Source organism: Salvelinus fontinalis, chromosome 1 (genome assembly GCF_029448725.1).
Source record: "Salvelinus fontinalis isolate EN_2023a chromosome 1, ASM2944872v1, whole genome shotgun sequence".
Classification (NCBI taxonomy): Eukaryota; Metazoa; Chordata; class Actinopteri; order Salmoniformes; family Salmonidae; genus Salvelinus; species Salvelinus fontinalis.
In genome coordinates this window covers 17517450-17541385 of record NC_074665.1, presented here as the reverse complement: position 1 = coordinate 17541385, position 23936 = coordinate 17517450, and the positions used below count along the sequence as shown (strand labels likewise).

Here is a 23936-nt window from a genome sequence, read left to right as displayed (position 1 = left end):
ACTCTCTCTCTCTCTTCTCTTTCTCCCCTCTCTCTCTCTCTTTATTCTCTCTCTCTCTCTCTTTCTCCCCTCTCTCCTCTCTCTCTCTCTATTCTCTTTCATCTTCCTCTCGCTCTCTCTCTCTCCTCTCCCTTTTCTCTCTCTCTCTCTCCCTGTTTGTTTTATCACAGGCATTTTTATGCTTTGTTTTTACTAACCATCTAACATATTTTGCTTGTCGTTCTTTTTGGCTGACAAAAGTTGCATTGACGAAAGCTGACTTGCAAGGTAGATCGCTCTGTGTGTGCGTGTACGTATCTGTGTGTATTCTTGTGATCAACTGGGTTCGAACCTGAGTCTCCTGCGCACCACAAGACTGTGTTAGCCCACTGAGCTAACGTCTAGGGCTAGGCAGTAGCTCAGGGAGCTAATGCATGTGTTCAGGTCTCATGCAAGATTACTCATCACGCGAGCCACCTGGGTTACACTTGCAGGTACGTGTGTGTGTGGTGTGTTCTGACATGACCTGTCCATGCCACCGTAGCAACATCGTTCCAACATCGTTCCTAACTTAGACCACACCGTCTTCACCTCTGTCACTTGGAAGCATGATTCTAATCCCACCCCCTACTTCTAACCCCACCCTCTTCTGTTTAACCCCTCCCTCCCTGTATCTAGCCTACGGCTGGCCAACCTCATGGACAGACAGCTGCTGGATGTGAAGTGAATTGTAATACCAATTCAACAATCCAAAAGTGCTCAACTCTTAAAGGAATGGGTTCACTTCAAATGTGAATGAATATGGTTTTTGCCTTGGCCGTTGTCGATCTATCCAGAGTTTTTAAGGGCGTATTCTGATTATTTTGTTATTTTCAGCAGCCTCTGGTTGACATGAGCTTTTCTCATTAAGAAGCTGAACGATTTGTCTCTTTGGCTCTTCAGGTCCCAGTACTACCTGTCAGGAAGACTCCTGCGCCAGTCAGGGCGTGTGTTTACAGCAGTGGGAAGGATTTAGCTGTGATTGCAGTATGACATCATTTGGGGGACCGCTCTGCAATGACGGTGAGTCACTTCTTATTTCCTATTCTTATGTCCTATTTCCTGTTTACTACTTCCTTTTTGAGACAATTTGTTGTCCACAGCGGGGACCACTTATATCTTTGGTCGCGACGGGGGTGTGATCGTGTACACCTGGCCTCCTAACGAGAGACCCAGCACACGGGCTGACCGGCTGGCGCTGGGCTTCAGCACACAGCAGAAACACGCTACTCTGCTACGGGTCGACAGCGCCTCGGGACTGGGGGACTACCTACAGCTACAGATAGTAAAGACTACACTGACCTCTACAGAATCACTGTACTCTGTCCTCTTCAACTCAGCACTCTGCTACACTACCAGCTATAACCCTTTCTCTCTTCCTATCCTCTCTCTCTCTCTCTCTCTCTTGCTCTCTTTCTCTCTCTCTTGCTCTCTTTCTCTCTCTGTCTCTATGTCTCTCTCTCCATTCCTCTCTCCCTCTCCCTCTCTCTTTCTCTCTCTCTCTCTCTCTCTCTCTCTCTCTTGCTCTCTTTCTCTCTCGGTCTCTATGTCTCTCTCTCCATTCCTCTCTCTCTCTCTCTCTCTCTCTCTTGCTCTCTTTCTCTCTTTGTCTCTATGTCTCTCTCTCCCTCTCCCTCTCCCTCTCCCTCTCCCTCTCTCTCTCTCTCTCTTGCTCTCTTTCTCTCTTTCTCTCTCTGTCTCTATGTCTCTCTCTCCATTCCTCTCTCCCTCTCTCTCTCTCTCTCTCTCTCTCTCTTGCTCTCTTTCTCTCTCTGTCTCTATGTCTCTCTCTCCATTCCTCTCTCCCCAGGATAAAGGAAATATCAGGGTAGTGTTTAACGTGGGGACAGATGACATCAACATTGAAGAGACTGCTAAATTTGTTAATGATGGGAAGTACCACATAGTTCGGTTTACCCGCAGCGGAGGCAACGCAACCCTGCAGCTGGACGACCTGCCAATCATAGAGCGCTACCCCTCAGGTAGGGACCGACCATAGCCTACACCTGCCTGTCACAGCCAATCACACGACAGGGCTTCGCTTCTTCCTGAATTAAAGGAAGTGACTATGTATCGTAACTGTTTCTATCAGTATTCATGTAAAGATGTTGCAGTGTTGCTTATGTTAATACTACATCATACTACGTTACTATTACTACTTGTGTTATGACTTGCTGAAGACCAAATGTGTATTTTAGGATGTTATTTTCCCTGTTTAAACATAAAAAATAAATATGTAGTAACTTCCCCTGTTGCCTTGACTCCAGGGAGTCTGTACTGACATGACTGGTCATGTATGTTGCTATGTTAAATAGTGTGACACGTAAATGAACCATGTAAACATTTAATACAGATAGCAGTTGTGATTTATTAAAAAATGAAAATAATAATAGCCGTTGGGGCATTTGGCCAAACAGCAACACAATAAACATGTAAATGTATTAACTAGACTGGGGGGGGGAACGAAGAGAAAAACTGATTGTACTTATTTTAGCATTGGGTTTTTAAACATTTTATATTATTGTTGTTATCTTAAGTATTAATCATATATTTTCAGGAGTTATTTAGCTAAAAGGCTAAACACCAGACAGGGGTGTATGAGGGTTGATCTGTTAACTAAAAGGCTAAACACCAGACAGAGGTGTATGAGGGTTGATCTGTTAACTAAAAGGCTAAACACCAGACAGAGGTGTATGAGGGTTGATCTGTTAACTAAAAGGCTAAACACCAGACAGAGGTGTATGAGGGTTGATCTGTTAACTAAAAGGCTAAACACCAGACAGAGGTGTATGAGGGTTGATCTGTTAGCTAAAAGGCTAAACACCAGACAGAGGTGTATGAGGTTTGATCTGTTAGCTAAAAGGCTAAACACCAGACAGAGGTGTATGAGGTTTGATCTGTTAGCTAAAAGGCTAAACACCAGACAGAGGTGTATGAGGTTTGATCTGTTAGCTAAAAGGCTAAACACCAGACAGAGGTGTATGAGGGTTGATCTGTTAGCTAAAAGGCTAAACACCAGACAGAGGTGTATGAGGGTTGATCTGTTAGCTAAAAGGCTAAACACCAGACAGAGGTGTATGAGGGTTGATCTGTTAGCTAAAAGGCTAAACACCAGACAGAGGTGTATGAGGTTTGATCTGTTAGCTAAAAGGCTAAACACCAGACAGAGGTGTATGAGGGTTGATCTGTTAGCTAAAAGGCTAAACACCAGACAGAGGTGTATGAGGGTTGATCTGTTAGCTAAAAGGCTAAACACCAGACAGAGGTGTATGAGGGTTGATCTGTTAGCTAAAAGGCTAAACACCAGACAGGGGTGTATGAGGGTTGATCTGTTAGCTAAAAGGCTAAACACCAGACAGGGGTGTATGAGGGTTGATCTGTTAGCTAAAAGGCTAAACACCAGACAGGGGTGTATGAGGGTTGATCTGTTAGCTAAAAGGCTAAACACCAGACAGGGGTGTATGAGGGTTGATCTGTTAGCTAAAAGGCTAAACACCAGACAGGGGTGTATGAGGGTTGATCTGTTAGCTAAAAGGCTAAACACCAGACAGAGGTGTATGAGGGTTGATCTGTTAGCTAAAAGGCTAAACACCAGACAGAGGTGTATGAGGGTTGATCTGTTAGCTAAAAGGCTAAACACCAGACAGAGGTGTATGAGGTTTGATCTGTTAGCTAAAAGGCTAAACACCAGACAGGGGTGTATGAGGGTTGATCTGTTAGCTAAAAGGCTAAACACCAGACAGAGGTGTATGAGGTTTGATCTGTTAGCTAAAAGGCTAAACACCAGACAGAGGTGTATGAGGTTTGATCTGTTAGCTAAAAGGCTAAACACCAGACAGAGGTGTATGAGGGTTGATCTGTTAGCTAAAAGGCTAAACACCAGACAGAGGTGTATGAGGTTTGATCTGTTAGCTAAAAGGCTAAACACCAGACAGAGGTGTATGAGGGTTGATCTGTTAACTAAAAGGCTAAACACCAGACAGGGGTGTATGAGGGTTGATCTGTTAGCTAAAAGGCTAAACACCAGACAGAGGTGTATGAGGGTTGATCTGTTAGCTAAAAGGCTAAACACCAGACAGAGGTGTATGAGGGTTGATCTGTTAGCTAAAAGGCTAAACACCAGACAGAGGTGTATGAGGTTTGATCTGTTAGCTAAAAGGCTAAACACCAGACAGAGGTGTATGAGGTTTGATCTGTTAGCTAAAAGGCTAAACACCAGACAGAGGTGTATGAGGGTTGATCTGTTAGCTAAAAGGCTAAACACCAGACAGAGGTGTATGAGGGTTGATCTGTTAGCTAAAAGGCTAAACACCAGACAGAGGTGTATGAGGGGTTGATCTGTTAGCTTTAACAGTGATTATCATTATTATTCTCTTGTTTTATCAAACTCTCTAAACCCAGTCAGAGCTGTCTCCTGTCTGTCAGATGTTAAGTAACTGTTTAAATGTCTCTTTAAATCAAAGTCCAAGAACAGAAAGTCGATGTCTGCTTGCTGGTTGCTGCTCATGAACGTAACTCTTATTGAAGTTAATGACACAGCAACAATGTTCGGACCGACAGGACCTTGGTCAGGACTTTGACTTTCTCTTCATGGCTGTTTATTTTGATGTCCAGCTCCTGTGCCAGGTGTAATTACTGTGTTTTCATCTTTAAATTAAAGGCAACATTGATAACGAGCGCCTGGCAATCGCTAGACAGAGAATCCCCTATCGGCTCGGTCGAATAGTTGACGATTGGCTACTCGACAAAGGTAAAAACATTCATTAAAATGACTTTCAACTTTCAGCTAAAAGTCAATCTGAAGGAAGTTGAAACTGTGACCATCAACTAACATCTAAAATTATAAATCCATAACTAAGTTTAAACGTTTTAGTAACTGTTCGAGTATAATATTGTCAGACTGTGTAAACTGTAGTGTAACTGTACTGTTCTGTAATACAGTAATTTACTGTAAACTGTAGATAAAGAGAGAGGTGATAAAACCAGGTTAAACGGACAATGGGAAGATTAATCTGAATAAATGTGAAACTAATACAGATAAAATGTACTTGTTTAACATTTTTCATAATATTGTTTATCCAATTGTAAACATTTAAAGTGTTCACTAAAGCATATATCAATGTTGAACATCATAATCTGTATAGTCAAAGTAAAGTTCAGAATCAGATATTACATGTAAGACTTGAGATGTTAAATGCACTGTTTTGTTTCAAATTGACCTCTTAACCCTCAGCAGAGCTCCTTTAAATGCCTGAACTCCCTTTAACTGGGACCAGAGACAAAGCTACGACCTGTGTGTGCTTCATATGTCTTCATAATGCTTCCTTCATTGGGCTTCTTAAGGCTGTAATAACCATATTTGAGGATAATCAATCGATATGTCAACATGATGACTCTCTCATGATGCGTCTCCACAGCAACCGTCTCTCAGCTATCCCATCTCTTCTCTCTTCATCCTACTCTTCCTCTCATCCTCCTTCCTCCTCTTCTCCTCCTCCTCTTCTCCTCCTCCTCTCTCTCTCCAGTCTCGCACTCCACAGTCTCGCACTCCACATGTCCCACATCATACTAACAACATGCTTACAACATGCTAACAACACGCCTATGACATGCTAACATCCTTACAACACATTAACACCATGCTAACAACATGCTTACACAATGCTTACACCATGCTTACACAATGCTTACACCATGCTTACACAATGCTTACAACATGCTAACAACGTGTTTACACCATGCTTACACCATGCTTACACCATGCTAATAACACATTAACACCATGCTTATAACACCCTAACACCATGCTTATAACACATTAACACCATGCTTACAACACATTAACACCATGCTTACAACACATTAACACCATGCTTACAACACATTAACACCATGCTTATAACACCCTAACACCATGCTTATTACACATTAACACCATGCTTACAACACATTAACACCATGCTTACAACACATTAACACCATGCTTATAACACCCTAACACCATGCTTATAACACCCTAACACCATGCTTACAACACATTAACACCATGCTTACAACACCCTAACACCATGCTTATAACACCCTAACACCATGCTTATAACACATTAACACCATGCTTATAACACCCTAACACCATGCTTATAACACCCTAACACCATGCTTATAACACCCTAACACCATGCTTATAACACCCTAACACCATGCTTATAACACCCTAACACCATGCTTACAACACATTAACACCATGCTTACAACACATTAACACCATGCTTACAACACCCTAACACCATGCTTACAACACATTAACACCATGCTTATAACACATTAACACCATGCTTACAACACCCTAACACCATGCTTATAACACATTAACACCATGCTTATAACACCCTAACACCATGCTTATAACACCCTAACACCATGCTTATAACACCCTAACACCATGCTTATAACACATTAACACCATGCTTATAACACATTAACACCATGCTTACAACACCCTAACACCATGCTTATAACACATTAACACCATGCTTATAACACATTAACACCATGCTTACAACACCCTAACACCATGCTTATAACACCCTAACACCATGCTTAACGTGTGTATTATCATCAAACGACGACGCCTATGTATGCGTGTGTGTCCAGGCCGCCAGCTGACCATCTTCAACAGCCAGACGACGGTGACGGTGGGAAGAGGAAAGGAAGCAGGTCAGTTCCAGGGTCAGATGGCCGGTCTCTACTACAACGGACTGAAGATACTCAACATGGCCGCCGAGGGACACGCCCACATCCGCCTGGAGGGCAGCACACGATTGGTTGGGGACATGCCCTCCTCCTCCATCACGCCCCAATCCAGCGCTGCCGCCGGGGGCAACCGATTAGATCCCGCCGCCAATGCCGGCGACATCACCACGACAACCGTCACAAATAAGAAGCAAGGAGGAGGAAGTACGCAGCAGGTAGGAGACTAACTATGACGCTATCTAAGGCATAAACAGGCTAACTTAGCTATTCGTAACCTCACACATATAGATTAAAAAAACTATTATTTCACCTTTATTTAACAAGGCAAGTCAGTTCGGAACAAATTCTTATTTACAATGGCCTACCTTAGCCAAACCCTAACGACGCTGGGCCAATTGTTCACCGCTCTATGGGACTCCCAATCACGGCCAGTTGTGATACAGCCTGGAATCTAACCAGGGTCTGTAGTGACGCCTCTAGCACTAAGCTGCAGTGCCTAAGACCACTGCGCCACTCGGGAGCCACAAATAGATACCATATACAGTGCCTTCAGAAAGTATTCATACCCCTTGACTTATTTTTGTGTTACATTTTGTTGCGTTACAGCCTGAATTCAAAATGGATTAAATTGTTTTTCAAGCTCACCCATCTACACACAATAACCCATAATGACAAAGTGAAAACATCTTTTTAGAAATGTATTGAAAATGAAATACAGAAATATCTAATTTACATACAGTACCAGTCACAAGTTTGGACACACCTACTCATTCAAGGGTTTTTCTTAATTCTTTCTATTTTCTACATTGTAGAATAATAGTGACGACATCAAAACTATGAAAAAACACATATGGAATCATGTAATAACCAAAAAAGTGTTAAAGAAATCTAAATATATTTTAGATTTTAGATTCTTCTTTGCATTGATGACAGCTTTGCACACTCTTGGCATTCTCTCAACTAGCTTCACCTGGAATGCTTTTCCAACAGTCTTGAAGGAGTTCCCACATTTGCTGAGCACTTGTTGGCTGCTTTTACTTCAATCTGCGGTCCAACTCATCCCAAACGATCTCAATTGGGTTGAGGTTGGGTGATTGTGGAGGCCAGGTCATCTGATGCAGCAATCCATCACTCTCCTTCTTGGTCAAATAGCCCTTACACAGCCTGGAGGTGTGTTGGGTTATTGTCCTGTTGAAAAACAAATAATAGTCCCACTAAGCCCAAACCAGATGGTATGTTGTATTGCTTCAGAATGCTGTGGAGGCATGCTGGTTAAGTGTGCCTTGAATTCTAAATAAATCAGTGTCACCAGCAAAGCACCTCCACACCATCACACCTCCTTCTCCGTGCTTCACAGTGGGAACCACACATGCGGAGATCATCCGTTCACCTACTCTGCGTCTGACAAAGACACAGCTGTTGGAACCAAAAATACCCAATTTGGACTCATCAGACCAAAGGACAGATTTCCACCGGTCTAATGTTGATTGCTCGTGTTTCTTGGCCCAAGCAAGTCTCATCTTCTTATTGGTGTCCTTTAGTAGTGGTTTCTTTGCAGCTATTTACCATGAAGACCTGATTCACACAGTCTCCTCTGAACAGTTGATGGTGAGATGTTTCTGTTACTTGAACTCTGTGAAGCATTTATTTGGGCTGCAATTTCTGAGGCTGGTAACTCTAATGAACTTATCCTCTGCAGCAGAGGTAACTATGAGTCAGAAATTGATTTAGACTCAAATGTGTGCTGCAATGAGCTGTGTTAACCTGCTATGAGCTGCTATGAAAGATTATGACGTGCTATGACCACCGCTTGTCTGCTATGACCAGTCAGGAGGTTACGATGATGAACAGGCTCACTGTGCGGAGAGGGATTCTGGGTCATGAAATTTTCTGCCACGCTCTGAATTTTTTTTATCCAATGATGCGAGTTGCCATGGAGATAGTGAACCCTCTCTCTTTCTGTTGTGCTCCATAGTGTATAGCTCCTCTGGGTATAGGCTGCCAGCTGTCTCAGACATAAATAATGGAATACAGAGCTGTGAGCCTCAGGCATCAATAATGGATCTAGATGTATTGGATTGATGGATGGATGGATGGATGGATGGATGGAGGGTTTAAGTGACTGAGACACAGGCTGAATCCCAAATCACTCCCTTCCCCTCGCCCTTCGGCCCTCCATTGGCGCTTTCACGTGCACCTCCGCCATATGCACAGTGTCCAAATGCTGAGGCAGTGAAAATGATCCAGGGTGCTGTGGCTAATTAGACCCTCAGCCACTTTGGCCAAGCCAGCAAGGCTGCAGGCTTCAAAGCGAAGTGCTATCCCCTTACCTACAAAAGAACGGAGAGGTGTTCCTAATTAAATATCACATGCATTTGTTTATGTCGGATTTGGAGACTTGACACATGTAACAGATGAAATACCTCCCAAATGAAATGTTTAACTGTTACTGAGGTTTACATCTGGGGGGATTTGTGCATTAGAATTTCATGCTCATTTTATTATTTAAAAGTGGAACATGAATTGCATCATTCAAGTCACCAGTGTGTCCCAAAGTTGATGGGTTTATTGATCCCCTCACCACTCTGGAAGTCACTCTGAGCAACACCCTCAGCAACACGTGTGTGTGTGTGTGTGTGTGTGTGTGTGTGTGTGTGTGTGTGTGTGTGCGCAGTCGGTGGTATACCAAGATAGGAATTAGGTCATATGTATGCTTGATATGGTATACATTTACATTTACATTTAAGTCATTTAGCAGACGCTCTTATCCAGAGCGACTTACAAGTACATACATTCATACTTTTTTTTTTTTTTTTTTTGTACTGGCCCCCCGTGGGAATTGAACCCACAACCCTGGCGTTGCAAGCGCCATGCTCTACCAACTGAGCCACACGGGGCCTGTATACGGTGTGTGTGTGTGCGTGCGCAGTCGGTGGTATACCAAGATAGGAATTAGGTCATATGTATGGTATGGTACAGTGTGTGTGTGTGTTTCTTCCTGAGTTTAGTGAGATTCCCTCCTATGAGTCTAAATTATTAATAATGCTTTAGAGTGTCAACTCTGTCTCACTCTGCTCAATTTAGTTTTGATGTTTTTGTGTGTGTGTGTTGGCGCGTGCATGCGTGTGTGTGTGCATGTGTGTGTGCATGTGTGTGTGTGTGTGTGTGTGTGTGTGTGTGTGTGTGTGTGTGTGTGTGTGTGTGTGTGTGTGTGTGTGTGTGTGTGTGCGTGTGTGTGTGTATGTATAGCATTCGTGCATGTGTGTGTGCGTCCGTGTGTTTTATGGGTAGAACCAACTATAGCAACCTCAGACCCCCCCCCCCTCTCTCTCTGTCTCCTCTTGCTCTCTCTATCCCCTCTCTCTCTCTCTCTCTCTCCTCTCTCTCTCTCTCTCTCTCTCTCTGTCAGCAGTGATAGGTAGTTAGTGTATCAGTACATCTCATATTCTCTCCTCGTTTCTCCACGCTGACAGAGCTGCTGCTAACAGATGTGTGTGTGTTTCTGAAGACAGTGGCAGAGCAGTGTGTGTAAACCGTGTGTGTGTGTGATGTGATGTGTGAGCTAGGCAGTCAGGCAGGCATGGACGCTCGCTGGCATTGTTCAGCTGATCAGGTACTGATTTTACTCCTTCAGCATGATCACATCTTCCTCCTTCAGTTCATCTCTCTATCGTTCCCTTTTCTTTTCTCTTTCTCTCCCTTTCTTTATCTGTCTCTCTCTCTCTCCCTTTCATTATCCATCTGTGCTGGAAGGCAGCATGCATCACTGCCAGACAAAGAGAGGGAGAGATAAGGCTGTAGAGGAGAGACGGAGAGGCGGAGAGACAGCGATAAAGAGGAGATGAGGCTATAGGAAGAGGTTGGCATGCATTGTTCAGGAGTGCAAGTGTGGAACAGACTTTTAATTGGCTCACTTTTAATTGACAACTTAAAGGGCAGCTGAAGTTTGATTGACAGGTCTGTAGTTTGATTGGCATGTGAGTAGAGGTCAGCTGAGGAAACAGTTCCCTTTTGATTAGATGGAAAATGTTGAATCAACTTGGATTCTAATGGTAATGAAAGGCTGTCTTTAGTTATACCAGTTTGATCAAATCAAATCACATTTTATTGGTCGCATACACATATTTAGCACGTTAATGCGGGTGTAGCAAAATGCTTTGTTCCTAGCTCCAATAGTGCAGTAATATCTAACAATACACAACAATGCACATTTAAAAAGTAAACCTACTCATTCCAGGGTTTTCTATATTTTTTATATTTTCTACATTGCAGAATAAAAACTATAAAATAACACATATGGAATTATGTAGTAACCAAAAAAGTGTTAAACAAATGAAAATATATTTTATTTTTGAGATTCTTCAAAGTAGCCACCCTTTGTCTTGATGACAGCTTTGCACACGCTTGGCATTCTGTCAACCAGCTTCATGAGATAGTCACCTGGAATGCATTTCAATTAACAGGTGTGCCTTGTTAAAAGTTAATTTATGGAATTTCTTTCTTTCTTAATGCGTTTGAGCCAATCAGTTGTGTTGTGACAAGGTAGGGTTGGTATACAGAAGATAGCCCTATTTGGTAAAAGACCAAGTCTATATTATGGCAAGAACAGCTCAAAAAAGCAAAGAGAAATGACAGTCCATCATTACTTTAAGACATGAAGGTCAGTCAATCCTGGAAATTTCAATGCAGTCGCAAAAACCATCAAGTGCTACGATGAAACTGGCTCTCATGAGGACCGCCACAGGAAAGGAAGACCCAGAGTCACCTCTGCTGCAGAGGATAAATTAATTAGAGTTAACTGCACCTCAGGTTGCTGCCCAAATAAATGCTTCACAAAGTTCTAGTAACAGACACATCTCAACATCAACTGTTCAGAGGAGACTGTGTGAATCAGGCCTTCATGGTTGAACTGCTGCAAAGAAACCACTACTAAAGGACACCAATAAGAAGAAAAGACTTGCTTGGGCCACGAATCACGAGCAATGGACGTTAGACCGGTGGAAATCTGTTCTTTGTTCTGAGTCCAAATTTGAGATTTTTGGTTCCAACCACTGTGTCTTTGTGAGACGCAGAGTAGGTGAACAGATGATCTCCCCATGTGTGGTTCCCACCGTGAAGCATGGAGGAGGAGGTGTGATGGTGTGGGGGTGCTTTGCTGGTGACACTCAGTGATTTATTTAGAATTCAAGGCACACTTAACCAGCATGGCTACCACAGCATTCTGCAGCAATACACCATCCCATCTGTTTTGAGCTTAGTTGGACTATCATTTGTTTTTCAACAGGACAATGACACAAAACACACCTTCAGGCTATGTAAGGGCTATTTGACCAAGAAGGAGAGTGATGGAGTGCTGCATCAGATGACCTGGCCTCCACAATCACCCAACCTCAACCCAATTGAGATGGTTTGGGATGAGTTGGACCGCAGATTGAATGAAAAGCAGCCAGCAAGTGCTCAGCAAATGTGGGAACTCCTTCAAGACTGTTGGAAAAGCATTTCAGGTGAACCTGGTTGAGAGAATGCCAAGAGTGTGCAAAGCTGTCATCAAGGCAAAGGGTGGCTACTTTAAGAATCTCAAATATAACATATATTTTTATTTGTTTAACACTTTTTTGGTTACTACATGAATCCATATGTGTTATTTCAAAGTTTTGATGTGTTCACTATTATTCTACAATGTAGGAAATAGTAAAAAATTAAGAAAAACCCTTGAATGAGTAGATGTGTTCAAACTGTGTGGTTGGATGTATATACATTACGGACAGAATATGGATAGAATATGAAGTAAATCTGAAGAATATTATATGTACAAAAATAGTTCAATAGGATGGCCTTGACTAGAATACAGTATATACATATGAAATGAGTAAAACAGATTGTAAACATTACTAAAGTGGCCAGTGTTTCATTATTAAAGTGGCCATGACTATGTACATAGGGCAGCAGCCTCTAAGGTGCAGGGAGATGGAAGATTAGAGTAACAGGGATTACATTGATCGAAAGAATCACATCTGCTTACAGATATTTTTGATTTGCTAATTAGCAAAAGTGAAATCTATCACGTCGTTGCAAGAAGTACCTGGCTGATGTAGTGCTTCATTTGATGTTAGCTTGTATACTGCTTTTGTACTAGACTTGTATAGTGCTGCATTTCTGTTCTCTTGGGATGCATATTAAGCAAAATATTTTTCATCCATTTTTTGGTGAGGTTTTTATGGATTCTAGTCCTCTTCTATGTTGGGTTCTAGACCTGTTCTATTTATCTGGTTCTGCTGTTCTCTCCTGTCTCCATACCGAGGTTAGTTATGACTACTGCAATGCATCACACTTCCATTTTAATTCATCACTGACTCTGTGTGGCTTTAACACACACACACACACACACACACACACACACACACACACACACACACACACACACACACACACACACACACACACACACACACACACACACACATTTCTCAGCTGTAAAGTCGATGTTTGAGTCTAGCTCATGAATATGATTAGCATGATGTTAACATAAGCTGTACCACTTTGTCTCCTTCCTTCTTTTCTTATGACTGTCCTTATCCTGTCCTTTCAACCCTCATCTCTCTCCCAACATAGCTCTTTATTTTTCTCTCCCTTCCTCCATCACTCCATTCCTCCCTCCATCTCTTTCCCTCTCTCATCTCTCTTCTCTCTTCTCCCTCTCTCTGTCTAGTGGTGAGTGTCAGTGTTTCATGTCTCTTAGCGAAACACTCCCTTTTTATTTCCCTTCGTTTTAACGGCTTGAACTTGGAGTTGCCATGGCAACAGGAGGGAGAGCAGAGAGGGCACTGCCAGAGAAGAGGGGGGGGGGGGGGGGGTTGGTCAAAGGAGCATCGTCCTCCCTTGTGTTGCTGATAGGACATGGAGATCTGGGCAGAGACATGAAGTGTTCATAGTTACTACATTGTTACTACACTGTACTGTATACTGTTGGTTAGCTACTGTATTCTATTTTATACTATATATGTACCAGCCAGGTCACTGGAAATAGACTAGGAATTCAGACGTCCTGATAAGGTCCTGATAACATCGATATTTGCCTTCCTCCGCACTCTCCGATTGCCCAGCACGGGCACAAATTCATGAAGCTCGGGCCGGAGCAGGCCCGAGAGGGGAGGAAGAAAGGAGAGAGAGGGAGAAAGGAAAGGAAAGAGGGTAGGAGAAAGGAGAGAGGGGAGGAGTAAGGAGAATGGGGGAGAAAGAGAGGGGGGAGAAAGGAAAGAAGGGAGGAGAAAGGAAAGGAGAGTGGGGGAGGAGAAAGGAGAGAGGGGGAGAAAGGAGAGTGGGGGAGAAAGGAGAGGAGAGAGGGGGAGGAGAAAGGAGAGAGGGCGAGAAAGAGAGGGAATGAGGGAGAAGAAAGGGAAGAGGAGGAAGGGGAGGAGAGAGAAGGATGAGTGTATTCCTCCCTTGTGATTAGATCACAGCTGGTAACTAACAACTCTGTCTTCTCACTCGCTCTCTCTCCCGCCTCTCTTTTCACAATTTGGCAGTTTGCCAGGACTCGGGGCAGTGTGTGTGTGCGTGCGTGCGCTTGCGTGCGAGGAGGTCATGTTCATGCATCCAGAAAATCTAAATGTGTTTGACTTCAGCGTTTATTGTGTTCTGTTTCTAGAATGAGAGGAGCTCTCTGAAAATAGATGACATGTAGATATCTTTCACGTGAAAGGCTCCAGGGATGAATAAATGTGACTAAAAAACAATAGTGTGTGTTTTATGATCTAATGTCTCTCTCCAGTCGACAGACGACCTGCTGGTGGCATCAGCTGAGTGTCCCAGTGATGACGAGGACATTGACCCATGTGACCCCAGCTCTGGTAATACATACCATATAGAGTACATTATACTACTACTGCTATAGTACTACTGCTATAGTACTACTGCTATACTACTACTACTATACTACCGCTATAGTACTACTGCTATAGTACTACTACTATACTACTACTGCTATAGTACTACTACTATACTACTACCGCTATACTACTACTGCTATAGTACTACTGCTATACCACTACTACTATACTAATACTACTATAGTACTACCACCATAGTACTACTGCTATACTACCACTGATATAGTAGTACTGCTATATACTACTACTGCTATAGTACTACTGCTATAGTACTACTATACTACTACTGCTATAGTACTACTATACTACTACTGCTATAGTACTACTACTACTGCTATACTACTACTGCTATACTACTACCACTATACTACTACTGCTATACTACTACTGCTATACTACTACTACTATACTACTACCACTATACTACTACTGCTATAGTACTACCGCTATACTACTACTTCTATACTACTACTGCTATACTACTACTGCTATACCACTACTACTATAGTACTACTGCTATACTACTACTACTATAGTACTACTACCATAGTACTACTGCTATACTACTACTGCTATAGTACTACTGCTATAGTACTACTGCTATACTACTACTACTATACTACTACTGCTATAGTGCTGCTGCTATACTACTACTACTATAGTACTACTGCTATACTACTACTGATATACTACTACTGATATAGTACTACTACTATACTACTACTGCTATACTGCTACTACTATACTACTACTGCTATACTACTACCACTATACTACTACTACTACAGTACTACTGCTATACTACTACTGCTATACTACTACTGCTATACTACTACTGCTATACTACTACTGCTATACTACTACTGCTACTATGCTACTACTGCTATACTACTACTACTACTATACTACTGCTATACTACTACTGCTGTAGTACTACTGCTATACTACTACTACTATACTACTACTGCTATAGTACTACTGCTATACTACTACTGCTATACTACTACTACTATACTACTACTGATATACTACTACCACTATACTACTACAACTATAGTACTACTACTGCTATACTACTACTACTACTGTAGTACTACTGCTATACTACTACTACCATACTACTACTGCTATACTACTACTGCTATAGTACTACTACTATACTACTGCTGCTATAGTACTACTGCTATACTACTACTGCTATAGTACTACTTCTATACTACTAACCTCACACACTAACAGTCTGGCTAGACTAGATTGAAAAACATTTTAGAAGGTGTAGTGTGAAGCAGGAAGTTTACCCTGCGATCAAACATGTGCTGCATTGCTGCATTAGATTCTGCAGTGAAAATATAGAGCACTGTCCTATGTTATTTTCCCAATAATAATAATACTTTTTTATTTTTCCTTTATTTAACTAGGCAAGTCAGTTAAGAACAAATTCATATTTACAAAGACGGCCTAGGAACAGTGGGTTAACTGCCTTGTTCAGGAACAGAACGACAGATTTGTACCTTGTCAGCTCGGGGATTCAATCTAGCAACCTTTCGGTTACTGGCCCAACGCTCTAACCACAAGGCTACCTGCCTCTAACCACGAGGCTACCTGCCTCTAACCACGAGGCTACCTGCCTCTAACCACGAGGCTACCTGCCTCTAACCACGAGGCTACCTGCCTCTAACCACGAGGCTACCTGCCGCATACGTATCATTATTATATCGCGAACCGAAAGACGCTTTACAGTATCAAGGAAGCCAAAATGGAAACAAAAACAATGGCAGATTAAACAGAAAGATGCTGGCAGCCAGCATGGAATAAAATACTCTCTCTATCTCCCCCTCTCCCTCCCCTCCTCCTCCCTCCAGCAGCCCACCCCCCTCTCCCGGAGGTCAAGCCGTTCCCGGGGACATCGGAGGTGGTGAGGGAGTCCAGCAGCACCACGGGCATGGTGGTGGGCATCGTGGCGGCCGCCGCCCTCTGCATCCTCATCCTGCTCTACGCCATGTACAAGTACCGCAACCGCGACGAGGGCTCGTACCACGTGGACGAGAGCCGCAACTACATCAGTAACTCTGCCACCCAGCCTAACGGCAGCACCAAGGACAAGCCGCTGGGCATCGCCAACATCTCCAAGAACAAGAACAACAAAGACAAGGAATACTATGTGTGAGGAGAGGAGGAACTAACTAATATATACAGCAGTGGAGGCTGCTGAGGGGAGGACGGCTCACAATAATGGCTGGAATGGAATAAATGGAATGGCATCAAAAACATCAAAGACGTGGTTTCCATGTGGTTGATACCACTCCATTGACTCCATTCCAGACACATTTATGAGCCGTCCTCCCCTCAGCAGCCTCCACTGACATATAGACATATACACGTATACACACATACAGGAGGACATGCTCTGATATACACACTTACACAAACACACACAGAAAATTACACACACACACACACAGAGTGAGACGGAGAGACTGTCATGAGGGCAGAGGCCCATGCTGTACAGTAATAGCCACTCACCACAGCCTCTCTGTGTTCAACCAGAATATAGCAAGCAGATAGTAAAGGACCAGTAAAGAGCAATTATTTTAAAGGACCATTCTCCCGTCTCTCACTGCTATAAACTGTCCTGTGGACTCGGAGAGAGGATGGGGGGGCAGGGTCAGAGAGAGGTGGGTGGGGGGCAGGGTCAGAGAGAGGAGGGGGGGGCAGGGTCAGAGAGAGGATGGGGGGGCAGGGTCAGAGAGAGGAGTGGGGGGCAGGGTCAGAGAGAGGAGGGGGGGGCACGGTCAGAGAGAGGAAGGGGGGGGGGCAGGGTCAGAGAGAGGAGGGGGGGCAGGGTCAGAGAGGTGAGGGGGGGGCAGGGTCAGAGAGAGGAGGGGGGGCAGGGTCAGAGAGGTGAGGGGGGGCAGGGTCAGAGAGGTGAGGGGGGGGCAGGGTCAGAGAGAGGAGGGGGGGCAGGGTCAGAGAGGTGAGGGGGGCGCAGGGTCAGAGAGGTGAGGGGGGCGGGTCAGGCTAGGAAAGAACCGAGAGAATGCTTGTCTTCCGTCATACGGAGTCAAAATCAGAATAACCAGATTAACACCATGATAAACTCAGTTATAGTTGAGTGTAAGACTGGGGTTTTGTCCAAAGGTGTAACACCAGATTACCTGAACCCTGAACCTAGCCCTAACCCACAAGTCAGCAGGATGGACGTTACCCCGGCAACAAGACAGGAAGAGCCACACCCACCAGGGTTGCCATGGTGGCTTGATACTCCGACTCGCTATAGGTAGGTGGGAGAAGGAGCTGTGTGTGTTTCAAGTGTTGCTGGGACGTTTATTGTACAACGCAATACAACATGATATCAACCTATCAACACTATGGAAACAAAAGACTTTGACTCTGGAGAGGAGAGGAGACCAGACACCAGAACTACCTACCTACCTACCTATCTACACATACCACATATATATATATATATATATACACACCAAAACTTCATCACTGACTCTGTGATGGCAACGATATGTGAGATGACGATGACGAAGACGCTGATGAAGAAAAGAGGAAGAATGAAAATGTTTGCAGTTTAAACTCTATGGGGAAATTGTTGCACGTTGAATTATCTTACTCCATGTGTTGCTAACAGAGAAGAGACTACATGGGTTACTCCTAAACCCAGCACAGCCATGACCTACCACCTGACCTACCAACTGGGTTTATAATAATCTACCACCTGACCTACCAACTAGGTTTATAATAATCTACCACCTGACCTACCAACTAGGTTTATAATAATCTACCACCTGACCTACCAACTAGGTTTATAATAATCTACCACCTGACCTACCAACTAGGTTTATAATAATCTACCACCTGACCTACCAACTGGGCTTATAATAATCTACCACCTGACCTACCACCTGACCTACCAACTGGGTTTATAATAATCTACCACCTGACCTACCGACTGGGTTTATAATAATCTACCATCTGACCTACCAACTGGGTTTATAATAATCTACCACCTGACCTACCAACTGGGTTTATAATAATCTACCACCTGACCTACCAACTGGGTTTATAATAATCTACCACCTGACCTACCAACTGGGTTTATAATAATCTACCATCTGACCTACCAACTGGGTTTATAATAATCTACCATCTGACCTACCAACTGGGTTTATAATAATCTACCATCTGACCTACCAACTGGGTTTATAATAATCTACCATCTGACCTACCAACTGGGTTTATAATAATCTACCACCTGACCTACCAACTGGGTTTATAATAATCTACCATCTGACCTACCAACTGGGTTTATAATAATCTACCACCTGACCTACCAACTGGGTTTATAATAATCTACCACCTGACCTACCAACTGGGTTTATAATAATCTACCACCTGACCTACCAACTGGGTTTATAATAATCTACCATCTGACCTACCAACTGGGTTTATAATAATCTACCATCTGACCTACCAACTGGGTTTATAATAATCTACCACCTGACCTACCATCTGGGTTTATAATAATCTACCACCTGACCTACCATCTGACCTACCAACTGGGTTTATAATAATCTACCACCTGACCTACCAACTGGGTTTATAATAATCTTACCACCTGACCTACCAACTGGGTTTATAATAATCTACCACCTGACCTACCAACTGGGTTTATAATAATCTACCATCTGACCTACCAACTGGGTTTATAATAATCTACCATCTGACCTACCAACTGGGTTTATAATAATCTACCATCTGACCTACCATCTGGGTTTATAATAATCTACCACCTGACCTACCAACTGGGTTTATAATAATCTATCACCTGACCTACCATCTGACCTACCAACTGGGTTTATAATAATCTACCACCTGACCTACCATCTGACCTACCAACTGGGTTTATAATAATCTACCACCTGACCTACCAACTGGGTTTATAATAATCTACCACCTGACCTACCAACTGGGTTTATAATAATCTACCATCTGACCTACCAACTGGGTTTATAATAATCTACCACCCGACCTACCAACTGGGTTTATAATAATCTACCATCTGACCTACCAACTGGGTTTATAATAATCTACCATCTGACCTACCAACTAGGTTTATAATAATCTACCACCTGACCTACCAACTGGGTTTATAATAATCTACCATCTGACCTACCATCTGACCTACCAACTGGGTTTATAATAATCTACCACCTGACATACCAACTGGGTTTATAATAATCTACCACCTGACCTACCATCTGAACTACCAACTGGGTTTATAATAATCTACCACCTGACCTACCAACTGGGTTTATAATAATCTACCACCTGACCTACCATCTGAACTACCAACTAGGTTTATAATAATCTACCACCTGACCTACCAACTGGGTTTATAATAATCTACCACCTGACCTACCATCTGAACTACCAACTGGGTTTATAATAATCTACCATCTGAACTACCAACTGGGTTTATAATAATCTACCACCTGAACTACCAACTGGGTTTAAAATAATCTACCACCTGACCTACCAACTGGGTTTATAATAATCTACCATCTGACCTACCGACTGGGTTTATAATAATCTACCACCTGACCTACCAACTGGGTTTATAATAATCTACCACCTGACCTACCAACTGGGTTTATAATAGTCTACCACCTGACCTACCAACTGGGTTTATAATAAACTACCACCTGACCTACCATCTGAACTACCAACTGGGTTTATAATAATCTACCACCTGACCTACCAACTGGGTTTATAATAATCTACCACCTGACCTACCACCTGACCTACCAACTGGGTTTATAATAATCTACCACCCGAACTACCAACTGGGTTTATAATAATCTACCACCTGAACTACCAACTGGGTTTATAATAAACTACCACCTGACCTACCACCTGACCTACCATCTGAACTACCAACTGGGTTTATAATAATCTGCCACCTGACCCACCAACTGGGTTTATAATAATCTACCACCTGACCTACCAACTGGGTTTATAATAATCTACCACCTGACCTACTATCTGAACTACCAACTAGGTTTATAATAATCTACCACCTGACCTACCAACTGGGTTTATAATAATCTACCACCTGACCTACCATCTGAACTACCAACTAGGTTTATAATAATCTACCACCTGAACTACCAACTGGGTTTATAATAATCTACCCCCTGACCTACCGACTGGGTTTATAATAATCTACCATCTGACCTACCTGTCACGTTCCTGACCTGTTTTCTGGTGTTTTTTATGTGTGTGATGGTCAGGGCGTGAGTTTTGGGTGGGCAGTCTATGTTTTCCGTTTCTATGTTGGTTTTGGGTTGCCTGGTATGGCTCTTGATTAGAGGCAGGTGTTTTGCGTTTTCCTCTAATTGAGAGTCATATTAAGGTAGGGTGTTCTCACTGTTTGTTTGTGGGTGATTGTCACTGTGTCTGTGTTTGTTACACCACACGGTACTGTCTCGTCTCGTTCGTTCGGTCGTTCCTGTTTATGTGTTCCTCGTTTCATGTAAGTTCATAGTTTAGGTCTGTCTAGTTCGTTTTGTTGTTTTGTAAAATTATTCAAGTGTTCTTCGTGTGTTTAGTTTCGTCTTGTTTAATAAAGTTCATTATGTATTCACAACCCGCTGCGCCTTGGTCAACTCACTCACCGAAAGAGAGCCGTTACAGAATCACCCACCAACAAACAGTGAGAACACCCTACCTTAATATGACTCTCAATTAGAGGAAAACGCAAAACACCTGCCTCTAATCAAGAGCCATACCAGGCAACCCAAAACCAACATAGAAACGGAAAACATAGACTGCCCACCCAAAACTCACGCCCTGACCATCACACACATAAAAAACACCAGAAAACAGGTCAGGAACGTGACACTACCGACTGGGTTTATAATAATCTACCATCTGACCTACCAACTGGGTTTATAATAATCTACCACCTGACCTACCATCTGGGTTTATAATAATCTACCACCTGACCTACCATCTGACCTACCAACTGGGTTTATAATAATCTACCATCTGACCTACCATCTGAACTACCAACTGGGTTTATAATAATCTACCATCTGACCTACCAACTGGGTTTATAATAATGTACCACCTGACCTACAAACTGGGTTTATAATAATCTACCACCTGACCTACCATCTGACCTACCAACTGGGTTTATAATAATCTACCACCTGAACTACCAACTGGGTTTATAATAATCTACCATCTGACCTACCAACTGGGTTTATAATAATCTACCACCTGACCTACCAACTGGGTTTATAATAATCTACTATCTGACCTACCAACTGGGTTTATAATAATCTACCACCTGAACTACCAACTGGGTTTATAATAATCTACCATCTGACCTACCAACTGGGTTTATAATAATCTACCACCTGACCTACCATCTGACCTACCAACTGGGTTTATAATAATCTACCACCTGACCTACCATCTGACCTACCAACTGGGTTTATAATAATCTACCACCTGACCTACCAACTGGGTTTATAATAATCTACCACCTGAACTACCAACTGAACTACCAACTGGGTTTATAATAATCTACCACCTGACCTACCATCTGACCTACCAACTGGGTTTATAATAATCTACCATCTGAACTACCATCTGAACTACCAACTGGGTTTATAATAATCTACCACCTGACCTACCATCTGAACTACCAACTGGGTTTATAATAATCTACCACCTGAACTACCATCTGACCTACCAACTGGGTTTATAATAATCTACCACCTGAACTACCATCTGACCTACCAACTGGGTTTATAATAATCTACCACCTGACCTACCAACTGGGTTTATAATAATCTACCATCTGAACTACCAACTGGGTTTATAATAATCTACCACCTGAACTACCATCTGACCTACCAACTGGGTTTATAATAATCTACCACCTGAACTACCATCTGACCTACCAACTGGGTTTATAATAATCTACCACCTGACCTACCGACTGGGTTTATAATAATCTACCACCTGACCTACCAACTGGGTTTATAATAATCTACCATCTGACCTACCAACTGGGTTTATAATAATCTACCACCTGACCTACCAACTGGGTTTATAATAATCTACCACCTGACCTACCAACTGGGTTTATAATAATCTACCATCTGACCTACCAACTGGGTTTATAATAATCTACCACCTGACCTACCGACTGGGTTTATAATAATCTACCACCTGAACTACCAACTGGGTTTATAATAATCTACCACCTGACCTACCGACTGGGTTTATAATAATCTACTACCTGAATTACCAACTGGGTTTATAATAATCTACCACCTGGTTTATTCACTTCAACGTAATAAACTTCATTTACGCCCAACAGGCCATTATTACTGGGCTTAATAATGACAGACAGACAACACATAACAACTGGATCAACACATGGTGGTCCTCTGTAGCTCCATTGGTAGAGCATGGCGCTTGCAACATCAGGATTGTGGGTTCAATTCCCGCTGGGGTCACCCATAAGTTAAAAAGTATGTCGCTTTGGATAGAAGCATCTGAGAAACGGCATATATTGTTATTGCAAGATCATACATCAATCATCAATAAGAAGACGGGACAGATACAGGACACGCAACAACTTCATTTGTACCCAATCAACCTTCCCTCACCTCCCAACACACAGCAGATACTGACCAACAGAGGTGTCTCTGAGAGGCCGGGTTGTGTGTTTGTGTCGGGGTGCGGTTTAGTGAGTAACCCTGGTGTAAAGGCAGAATATGTTCACCTGCCACAGGCCCAGCCCTGTTTTACAGTCTGTACTATAGACATTACATGTACGACTGTACCTGCTCTGATGAGTGTTTTATATCAACAATGTCTGTAAAGTAATCCAAAACTGAATATTACGTGTTATCATGTGCTTCTATAGCGATAGAGCTGTTCATGATGCCATTGGCTAAGAGAATTTGAGTTGATTTACTGTCATTGGCCCTCCCTCTCCGTGCATCCTGTTGCTTCACCTCATTGGTTGATTGTCCCGCCCGTTGTCCAGGTGATCAATCCCAGCCAGGCAGGAGTGTGTGTGTGTGTGTGTGTGTGTGTGTGTGTGTGTGTGTGTGTGTGTGTGTGTGTGTGTGTGTGTGTGTGTGTGTGTGTGTGTGTGTGTGTGTGTGTGTGTGTGAGAGGGCGGGCTCTGTGGAGAAGGTTGAGGGGGTGAGTATGATGTCATTCAGAGTGTGTAAGACTGTGTAT

General features: G+C 42.9%; 1 protein-coding gene and 1 non-coding gene across 27 annotated transcripts in view; one reads left to right on the top strand and one right to left on the bottom strand.

The window, feature by feature from the left end:
• The window catches only part of LOC129825963 (neurexin-1a-like), a 100613-nt gene extending 83354 nt beyond the window's left edge, over positions 1-17259 (top strand). For 12 of the 26 annotated variants that reach the window (XM_055886525.1, XM_055886616.1, XM_055886438.1 and 9 more), the window contains 7 exons: positions 922-1041; positions 1122-1303; positions 1829-2000; positions 4679-4768; positions 6673-6986; positions 14543-14621; positions 16523-17259. In XM_055886525.1, the coding sequence (XP_055742500.1) occupies positions 922-1041; positions 1122-1303; positions 1829-2000; positions 4679-4768; positions 6673-6986; positions 14543-14621; positions 16523-16827 (1262 nt within the window). In that variant the 3' untranslated portion in view covers positions 16828-17259. The other 14 variants (XM_055887644.1, XM_055887562.1, XM_055887480.1 and 11 more) reach the window with 4 other exon arrangements.
• Positions 9595-9670, bottom strand: trnaa-ugc (transfer RNA alanine (anticodon UGC)). The gene has a single exon. It is a non-coding gene; the product is annotated as a tRNA-Ala (tRNA).
• Positions 17260-23936: the final 6677 nt, after the last annotated feature.